Source organism: Chenopodium quinoa, unplaced genomic scaffold (assembly GCF_001683475.1).
Source record: "Chenopodium quinoa cultivar QQ74 unplaced genomic scaffold, ASM168347v1, whole genome shotgun sequence".
Classification (NCBI taxonomy): Eukaryota; Viridiplantae; Streptophyta; class Magnoliopsida; order Caryophyllales; family Amaranthaceae; genus Chenopodium; species Chenopodium quinoa.
In genome coordinates, this window is record NW_018743386.1 from 1 (window position 1) to 10,957 (window position 10,957).

The 10,957-nt window shown below is 44.5% G+C and overlaps 1 protein-coding gene across 1 annotated transcript; it reads left to right on the forward strand.

The window, feature by feature from the left end:
* Positions 1-7,086: 7,086 nt before the first annotated feature.
* LOC110738272 (heat shock 70 kDa protein 18-like) lies at positions 7,087-10,619 on the forward strand. The gene is made up of 2 exons (XM_021918648.1): positions 7,087-7,606; positions 8,687-10,619. The coding sequence occupies exons 1-2, from the start codon at positions 7,378-7,380 to the stop codon at positions 10,393-10,395; spliced, it is 1,938 nt and encodes a 645-aa protein (XP_021774340.1). The 5' UTR covers positions 7,087-7,377; the 3' UTR covers positions 10,396-10,619.
* Positions 10,620-10,957: the final 338 nt, after the last annotated feature.

Genomic DNA, 10,957 nt, shown 5'->3' on the forward strand with positions numbered 1-10,957 from the left:
TCATGGAGTCGTCAGGACGAATGATCAAATGGGCCATAGAAATACAGAGCCTCGAAATTACTTTCGAGCCTAGAAAAGCAGTGAAGGGCAAGCCTTTGCTGATTTTATTGTAGAGATGACTCGTCCTCCTGACTCTCAAGTTCCAGACCAAGTCTGGAAGGTATATGTGGACGGAAGCTCTACTTCAAATGGTTGTGGAGCAGGCGTCGTATGTCAATCTCCAGAGGGCGACAGGTTCGAGTATGCCCTACGCTTCAGTTTTCAGGCTTCAAACAATGAGGCAGAATATGAAGCTTTACTAGCCGGGATCCGCATGTGCAAGGCGGCAGGGGCAAGAAAAATAGACGCCTGTTCTGATTCACAATTGATAGTGAGTCAGTACAATGGCGAATACGAAGCAACCCATCCGGCCATGATCAAGTATTTACAGGCGGTCCGACAAGCAGTCGGCTCCCTTGAGGATTTCCACCTAATCCAAGTGCCGAGGTCAGAAAACAACCAGGCAGATGCACTGTCAAAATTAGCATCATCCGCCTCCTCCGATACTCCTCGAACTGTTTTTTGGGAAGTGATGGAGAAGAGAAGCATCGAGGAAAACCCTATTGGAATCCTAGACAGAAGCTCAACCTGGATGGATTCAATCAGGGCATATCTGACAAACGGTACACTGCCGGATGATCCTCAACAAGCGGCAACTCTGAAAAAAACGAGCCTCCTGTTTTGAGATGATATAGGGAGAACTTCACAAGAGGGGGTACCTTCAACCCTTCTTAAAGTGTGTTACTCCTGAAAAGGGACGAGAGATACTAGATGATCTTCACTCTAGTTTCTGTGCTTCCCATATAGGTGGTAGGATGCTTGCTCAAAGGGCAAGGCGGCAGGGCTACTTTTGGCCTACTTTGGAAGCAGATGCAATGGAGATGGTGAAAAAAATGTGACAAGTGCCAAAGGTTTGGCAAATTAATTCACCGTCCGGCTACTGACCTCACTACCATTCACAGCCCACTGTCGTTTGCTAAGTGGGGCATGGACATTCTGGGTCCATATACGCCTGCTACAGGCGGCAGAAGGTATATACTTGTTGCCGTTGACTACTTCACTAAATGGGTAGAGGCGGAGGCTGTAAAGGGAATCAAGACGAAAGATGTAATTTCATTCATTTGGAAAAACGTCATCACTCGGTTCAAGGTTCCCATGTCTATGGTTTTTGATAATGGTCCCCAATTTGAGACGCCTGTTCTCAAAAGCTGGTTGGGTGACCAAGGAATTGCACACTACTTTGCATCTGTCGGCCGTCCACAAGCAAACGGCCAGGTAGAAGCCTTTAATAAAATCATCTCAGACGGTCTCAAGAAAAAGATTGAACGAGCAGGCGGCCTATGGGCGGATGAACTACCACATGTTCTCTGGGCCATTAGGACGACTGAAAAAGGGCGACTGGAGAAACTCCATTCCTCCTAACTTATGGTGCAGAAGCTGTTCTTCCAATAGAACACTACGAGCCGACTCTTCGAGTAATGCTATATGACGAAGAGGCAAACTGGGAAGCTATGCGCCTGGCATTAGACTCACTTCCTGAAAAGAGGGGCAATGCTGTTTTACGCCATGAGATCTACCGCCTGAGAATGACTAGATCATACAACAAAAAAGTACACAGGCGTCCACTCAAAGTAGGGGACTTTGTACTTAGAAAGATGGAAGCAGTCGGTAGGGCTAATGAGTCTGGCAAACTAACTCCCAACTGGGAAGGACCCTACCGAATCTATGAGGAAGTCAGGGACGGTACCTACCGTCTGGAAACACCAGACGGACAACCGTTGCCTCGAACTTGGAATGTAGATAACCTTAAAAAGTATTCCTTCTGAAATATGTAAAGTAAAGAGCTACTTAATAAAGTTTGCACTTACTATTCAATTTTGTATTACGAGGGGCATGCCGTCTGTACCTTTACAGTCGGCTACTCTCCATGGAGTTTCACTCTATCTTCAGAGGGGCATGCCGTCTGTACCTTTACAGTCGGCTACTCTCCATTGAGTTTTTCACTCCTTCAGAGGGGCATGCCGTCTGTTCCTTTACAGTCGGCTACTCTCCATCGAGTATTTTACTCACAATACTTAGCTAAAAAGATTAGGGCCTGGCCGATCCTGTGCCTAACAGACGGCTACCCTTCTTTTACTTAGCACCTACGTTCACCAAGAACTTACCAAGGCCACCGGCCGAATGATCAGACCAGGCGCCAAGCCAACTGATCAAATCTACAAAACTAATTCGACCTGTCCCAACATCATAGCAGGCGTCCGACGGCATCCCTCCGGATGAAATTCGTCGCAGAGAGCAGCTCCCTTTTGGGTGGAACATTGTTCTATAAACTAATTACACGGCACCTATACGACTGTCCCCAAGGGCAACCACGTAGCCGTTTTTGAGACAAGGATAACTCTATCACTAACCAAATCAGTGGTAGCAGTTGACATCTGAGTTAGATGACCGCCTGTATTACTTGGGATAGATGCAGGGGGTACCTATTGAGATGATAGCCAACAAACATTGGCGAATCAAGGGGTAGCCGGCCTACGCCGCCTGGTACCTCTACTTCTCAAACAAAAGTGACGGCGACTGAGTAACTCCAACGTTAACTCATAGTCACTCCTTCAAATTTGGTATGGAATCTAAGAAGTTTGAGTCGTCCGCCTGTTTTAAACAAACAAGGGCACTCGAACCCCTATTCCTACTAAGTAACCTATTGAGTTAATAGCCAACCAACATTGGCGAATCAAGGGGTCTAGCCGGCCTACGCCGCCTGGTACCTCTACTACTCAATCTTTATTGTGACGAAGACTAAGTAACTCCTATGTTAACTTAATAGTCACTCAAACTTAGTATGGAGCCTAAAAGGTATGAGTCGTCCACCTGTTTTTTATAAACAAGGGCTCTCAACCAATACTCTTGCTAGATTAACAAATTACGAGTTAAAAGCCAACATTGGCAATAAAGGGAAACAACCGGCACCAGCCGCTTGTTATCCTACTTAATTCCTTGGCAACTAGGAAAAACTATTTACTTGGTCAGACAAATTGAATAAATAGTTCGAATACCGATTGAATAAATGGCCGACTGATCATCTATCCTGGAAACAGACAACCAGTCGTCCAGGGCATAAGCGGCATACTTACTATTTGTACCTGTCTTAACGTTCGACCATACAAAACAGTCGGTCTAGTGAACAAATTAAAAATACTTAGACAAATTTGAACCAAAAACAAAAATTTGATAAATGAGCCGGCCATTAAAGACCAGCAGAATATTCAAAACCCCGGCCCCCTGGCCGGGTAATTACAAAGCAAACGGCACGCAGGCCGTGAAAAAAAGAAATAATACTTAAAGCTTAAGAAGGGGGCAGTTCAGTATCAGCAGCCGCCGCCTGGTCAGCACTCTTCTTGCTGGACTCGGCCTTAGCTGCACCCTCTTTTGATGCCTTACCCCCAAGTGGCACAAGCGCCACGACCGGCTCTTCCTCCTCCAACGCACCGTCCAATGCCTCTTCTTCAGCAGCCGCCAGGATCTGTTGATTATATATTTCCGAACACTGGCGGTACGTTCTTTCCCATGAGGCAAAGTCGGCACTGGGGAACAGTCGTTCCCAGGTCATGCGCTGGATTTGAGCGGAGTCTTCCACCATCTCCCGGACGAGCTCTTGTTTCTCTTGCTCGGCCTTATCCGAGAGCTCTTGGGTAAGACTCTTCTCTTGGTTCACCAGGCGTTCTTTTACGTTGGCCAAAGATTTCTCCATGGCTTCGTAAGAGTGCATTTTTTGGCGAAGAGGTGTCAGCTCGGCCTTAAGGTTGGTGACGGTCCCCTCCAGCTCGTCAACCTTCTTTTGGGCCGCCTCTAACTGGGCCCGAACAGCGGCGGTAGCCTGCGCCTGATAATAAAGAAGATCAATGGTCAGTCCTTCATTTTGGGCAATTTGAAACATTGCCTTATCACAGCTGGAGGCGGCCATAGCCTTTGCGGCCTTTACCTCTTTGTTTTTCCGATCAATCGGCTTGCGAAGGCTGTTGACTCGGAGCAGGGCCTAAGTACAAAGAAAAACAGGCGTCAGTTTCCAAATAAAAAGTTAACAGGCGTCCTGGAACTCAAAAGCTCAAAATTATGCTAAGTATACCTCAGCTAGGACCCCTGAAATCCCATCAAGGTCAAGGGTGCCGGCACCCCTGACCGCCTCCCTGTCAGATGGAGGAACTACTTTAACCATTGACTTGGCTACCTCAACCAAGTCAAGCCCTTGGGGCCGGCTGCATTAAGTGAAAGGAAAAAACAAGTTAGACCTAGTCAAGAAGGAAGCAAGGGTAAGTTTTACAAGTGAGGGTCCATACATATAGGCGGCCCCGCCTGGGTTTTTGAAGAAGTGGCCGGCTGCTTCTCAGCCGCCACTGTTTTCCTGGAAGACCCAGGAGAGCTTGCAACAGTCGTCCTCCGGGCCTTGGGGTCCGGCTGTTGCGAGGAAGAAGCCCTTGGAGTGCCAGACTGAAAACAAAAAGAGTTAGTATATGCATAAGACAACTACAAGAGGAAGAGTTTTCAAAGCTTACCAAGGGTGCCTCCTTGTTGGGGGAGTCGGCATACGACTGCTTCATTAGCGAGACCCGCAACATGGCCGCCGCAGTCTTAGATGCTGATATTTTACTCATGGCGTCAGCTGCAAGAAATGAGCAACAAAGTTAGTAAAAATCCCAAGTAAACAAGGCATGAAAAAACAGAGTATTCGTCAGGCCGGCTACCTCTAGAGCACCGACTGCTGAGGCCACAGGCGGCCAAAAAGTACTCGTCATAGAGCCACTTGAAGCTCGGGACGCAGTTTAGGGGTACTTGCTCTCGTACCCCTGAAGTAGAGTTCACCCTAGTCTCTACTTTGAAGAGTCCTTTGTCTAGGATCTCTTTTTTAGCCTTTGGGGGAACAGGCGGCATGCTTCGGCCGCCTGCGAGAAGAGGTGGATCCCTATTCCACTTGTTAAAGCGTTTGTTCAGCTCCGTGTCTGAACCCTCGATAATAAGGAAGGTGTTCCGCCAATCCTTCCATTTGTTCGCCTTACCTCTCGTCATGAGGTAGCCCCTATGGCTTGTTAATTGATACCAGCCGGTACCTCCCGACTTAGGGGTCCGGCTGAGATAGTTCATGTGGGCGAAAGCCTCAAAGCTTGGCTCCACCCCGTTCATTTCGCACCCGGCCACATAGCCGAGTACGTTTACCCAAGAGTTGGGGGCTAACTGCCATAACCCCAGATCATACCCATCTAAAATCCGCTGAACAGCCGGATGTAATGGGAAGCGCAGTCCAGCTTTGATGGCCGCCACATAGCAGCCAAAGCAGCCGTCACCATAGCTGGTACCAGCCGGCCAGACGACAGTGTCTTCTGGATCCGGCACGAACAGTAAAAAATTCCGGGCCCATTTTGTGGTTAGCAATAAAGCTCGCCACGTTGTCTTGCATGGTTGCAATCCGGCCCCGGGGTACCCTGCAGTAGTAGGGGGCGTTTTCCTCTCTGTAAGAGGCGGACGGCTCTGCCCAATTATCCCCCTTCTCAACTGCATGAGAAAGTCTCGCCTCTTGTAGGCGGCTATGTTTTTCTTCTGAGCCTGGAGAACTGTGTCCAGAAGAGCTGGACTCAGACTCGTCCTCTGACGAGTCCGAGGAGGACGACTCCTCCCCTTTCCTAGAGGGGCCCGCCTCCTCTCCCTTAGAAGGAGCAGAAGGAAAATTAGACATGTCAACGGTAAGATGGGAAGGGAACACCTTGGCCCCTCTCTCAGAACTGTCGGCTTGACAGTCGCCTCGTTCTACATCTGGCGCCTGGTCAGATGTTTCACTAAGGAGCACCCTTTGGGAGGAGCCGTCTGAGTTTGATATCTTAGCAGTCTGTTTCGTTCTGGCCATCACGTTCTGCATAGACACAGATACAGTCGGACTTTGTATAAAGGGCAAAGATGGGTCCAGAAAAGGGCAGGCGGCACTCCTAGTCCTAGATTCAGCCGTCCCCGGTGACCGGCTGATCACTAACTTAGGTCGTGTCGTGTGCTTCCATGGTGCCATTTCAAAAAATAAAAATAAAATTAAGGGTAAGAGAACTGAGTTACCTGAACGAGTGACGGTTGATGAAGTCCTGGAAGTTCGGGTCAGTCGGCTTGTCAGAACAGGCGGTATGCAGAAAAAGTCCGAAATGTCAGAGCAAGTTCAGGGGTCCGAATGTTCTCGCAAAGTTCTCAAATGTGAAAATGACCGAAGTCAGCACTTCCTTATATAGGCAAAGTGAGAAGGCGAAGGGTCGCTTCCAAATTCAAAATTTGGGCGGGAAAATCTCTCGGCCGTTTGCAAGGTGACACCTGTAGCAGGCCGTCGCCTGTCACCGTGCGACACCTGTCACAGGCGACACGTGACCAGTCACGTGCCACCTGTGAGGGGCAAATGATTAGGGGATTTTTATCCACCAATCACCGTCTGACAAGTGGACCAACCAGGTTCCGCCACGTGTCCTTCACGAAGGCCAACAGGAGCCTGCCACGTGTCAATCACAGATACGTCCTCTACGGACCAATTTAGACACGCCACGTGTCCACCCATGCCAAATGGGAAAACCGGCCATCAAGGCCCAATCCAGTCTAGAGGCCCGATCAGCCCTAGGTTTACCTTAAACCTAGAGAGTTGCACGCTTCTCAAAGCTATAAATACTTAATTAATCCTCATTAGTTAGGTATTCCGAGAATCAGATAATCAAGAAATCAAGCAGAGAAGAACAGAGTTATTAACAACCGGCTAATCTCGCTAACAACGCAGATTACCAACCCTAAGCACTCTCACCTAGAGAGATCTCATTACTTTAATTTCTGTATTAATTACTCCTTAATCAGGTACTAACTTGACCGTTGGAGGCGGAGCTCTCAGGAGTCTCCATTATTTTGCAGGTACAGGCGTCCGGTTCCAGTCTCGGAATTGTAACTCTCCCGCAGGACATCAGAAAACCCCGAAACAAAAGCGTTTGGGATAACAATGCATCTTGTGTAAGACTGGACATACTATGTGGCCGGTTGTAAAAGAACAAAGTAACCCCTACATAACATTAACAGAGTTACCTCTATAACACTAACAAATTAAACCCATAATAATCGATCACACGGTGTGAGCATGTGGTCAGTCACGTATGAAAATTTGTGTTGGGATAAAGAAGAGGTTATTCAATTTCATTTTTGTTTCAACTAAAATGTAAATAAAAAATACTTCCTATAAACTAGTAAAACTTGAATTTTTACCATTTGAAACAGAGAGGTCGGGTGAAACTAAAAGTCTAAGTGAAGCAGTTAACTGAGAAGTGAGTTTGGAAGATGAACGGAGGAAAAGAAGCAAAATTATGGCCGGCGATAGGAATCGATCTCGGAACCACTTACACATGCGTCGGAGCATGGTCCCCACAACAAGACCGCGTTGAGATAATCACCAATGAATTAGGCAACCGTACGACGCCGTCTTGGGTCGCATTCAACGATACGCAGCGTCTCGTTGGCGAGGCTGCCACCAACCAAGCCGGGAATAATCCTACCAACACCATTTTTGGTTTTTTTTCTTTTTCCCTCTTCTTTTATGCTTTAAAGTTTTGTGCTTTATCATTTTTTTTTTCCTTATTTTGAAACCCTCAAAAATAGTAATATTGTAATTTTGTATACCCTTTATTTTAGAATAACAAAATGTATTTGGATGAATTTGATTTCTTCTTGTATTATAGATGTTGTATGGAAAAATTAAGAATATTGTTGAGATTATCCTATTATTGCTGTTTTACTACATAGTTTAAGAAAGAAGCACAAAAAATATTTTGGGTCATCTTGTTTTGGATCATTACTCTTTTGGGTCGAATTGGAAGTAATGGTGATAGATTATTTGGAGATGTTCGGAAAATAAATGTCTTGTTTATTGAAATAGAAAGCTCAATTAAAGTAGTGAAGTGAGGTTGGGAAGGAGATAAGTGTTATTAAGGTTATGTTAACTTTAGCAGTTAAAAGAGTATAGTTTGAAGCTAAATCGTAATAAATTTGCTCCATTTTAAATGATGTATGAATTGGTCGGGAAACACTTTTAAGTATTTCTTCTTTAAGATGATTATAAAATAGAGCTTTTTTATGAAAGAAATTTTACTGTGAAGTTAGTGGCTTGTTATGTGAGCATAGTACAAAGTATTGAATATCGAAATTGTCTCGTGTCAAACTGGCTGTCTTCTTAGGCTTTTGGTCTTGAATTTGATATTGTAAACAATTAAGATTAAACAAACTCATAAGTTTTCAATTAAGGAAAGGGCAGTAAAGATCAAACACTTGAATATAAGATGTGATCAGATTTTTGTTTCTGAGCTAGCAGTCGCTGTGCTTAGTTAGCTATAATATGTAATCATAATTTGCAAGTGTCTTGTAAAATTTGTCAACTCGTCTTGAACTTTTTCTGCCATGTTATTTGCAACTTACATTTGAAGAGGGAACATGTTTTGTGTAATTAGCCATTGCTATTTGTATTAGTCACTTTGTGACAGTAACTTTCAGTTGGTATTATAATTTTAGATACTATTGGAATCCAGTGACGGGATTTGATTTATTTTGGAGATGATGATGAGATCCTTTTTTTTTTTTATCTTTAATTTCGTAGATGCTAAGAGGCTTATAGGTAGAAAATTCAGCGATGAAATGGTACAAAAAGACATTAAGCTCTGGCCATTCGAAGTGATTCCTACTGCTGATGGAGAGGATTTCAAGAAGCTTATAATTGTAGTTACTTACAAGGGTGAAGAGAAACAATTTGCTCCAGAGGAGATATCCTCAATGCTTCTCATGAAGATGAAACAGATATCAGAGGCGTATCTTGGTTCAGAAGTTAAGAATGCTGTTGTTACTGTTCCTGCCTACTTCAATGATGCCCAGCGGCAAGCAACTAAAGATGCTGGTGTCATTGCTGGCCTGAATGTTATGAGGATAATTAATGAGCCAACCGCAGCTGCCATTGCATATGGTCTTGATAGGCAAGGTACTAGCAGTGATGTGACAAAGAATATTTTGGTTTTTGACCTTGGTGGTGGAACTTTTGATGTCTCTTTGGTCGCAATCAAGAAGGGTGTTTTCGAAGTAAAAGCTGTTAGTGGGGATACCCACCTTGGTGGAAGAGATTTTGACAATCGATTGTTAAGCCATTTTATTGCTGAGTTTGAGAGGAAACACAAGAAAGATTTAAGTGACAATCGTAGGGCTGTTGGAAGGCTGAGAGCTGCTTGTGAGAAGGCTAAGAGACTCCTTTCTTCAACTACAGAGACTACTATTGAGATTGATTGCCTTTTTGAGGCAGTAGATTTCTCTTGTAGCATTACTCGTGCCCGATTTGAAAAGATGAATATGGATTTGTTCCAAGATTGTATGTTACCTGTTCAAATGTGTTTGAGAGATGCCAAGATGGAAAAGAGTGAAATTCATGATGTTGTTCTTGTGGGTGGGTCAACCCGAATACCAAAGATTCAGCAATTGTTGCAAGATTTTTTCGATGGAAAGGAGCTTTGTAAAAGTATTAACCCAGATGAGGCCGTGGCGTGTGGAGCTGCTTTTCACGCTGCAATCTTGGCTGGTGTAGGTAGTAATAAGAACTCTGTGCTTGTGGATGTTACTCCTCTGTCCCTTGGTATGCAATTATACTTTGGTAACATGAAAGTAATAATTCCTCGGAATACGTCAGTCCCAACGAAGATGATCAGCAGAGTTAGTACTGCGGTTGACTACCAGAAAACTGTACAATTTCCAGTATATGAGGGTGAGAGACCCATTGCTAATGAAAACAACTTATTGGGCCAATTTTCTCTGCATATCCCTCCAGCACCTCAAGGCGTCCCTCAGTTTGATGTCTGTTTCAACATTGATGTTGATGGCATTTTAACTGTGTCTGCAGAGCTTGTTGGCACAAACAACAAGGACCAAATCACCATCGCCAATCACAGTGGGAGGTTATCAAAGGAATCGATTGGCAAGATGATGAAGTCTGCCCAAAAGTATAAGGCTGAGGATGAGGAGCGCAAGAAGGCAGCCATGGTTAAAAACAAGTTGGAGAATTATATATACGAGGTTAAGGGAACCTTAAGAGGTAGTGGAACGAAGATGAATAACAAGGACAAGAGAAAAGTGGGTGATGCCATTGAGAAGATAACCCAGTGGCTGGAGTGGAACTATTTGCTTGCTGAAGCTGTCAAGTTTGAGGAGAAAATAGAAGAACTTAAAAGCATCTGCAAACCTATGTTCGCAAAGATGCACCAGCAGGAGGATGGTACTCCTAAGGCTACCCGTGGTTGCTCCAAGATTGAGATTATAGAACTCGATTAAGCTTTAATCATATAGCGAACCTGATCACAACTATTTTGTCATTAGTCTTTTAGTACAAGTGATCCATTAGGCAGATATGAATATGGCTGTTGATTTTATCAGCAAGTGCCTGTACAGAATGTTCCCACCTGAGTACTTGCAGTTCTCATGTATGCCTTGCTTTGCTATGATATGCTTGCTCATTTTTTGAGCTTGCACCCTGATTTAGAGGCTGTTTGCTTACATAACTGTCTGCTTGTCATTATTATACCTGAAACTGAAAGTTTAAAAATAAGATAAAAGCTAATAATGTCCCGCTTCAGTCTCAAAATGCTCCTCTCCATTTATTCATTTTTCCCTTAAAAATTGGGTTAATTGAATGGCAGGTAAATCGGAATATGCGTATATGCAATTTAGTATTAATTTTTTTTTCTCTATACAGTAGGGATGGCAATGGGTCCAAGGCAACACATGAGTATTTGTCCGCTGTCATTCTCGTTGTCTTTTCTATTACCTGTTTCTAGCAATTTTTGAATCTCTAATCAATAAAGGGAGCAGCAGTGACTCTTCAAAGGTAAGAATA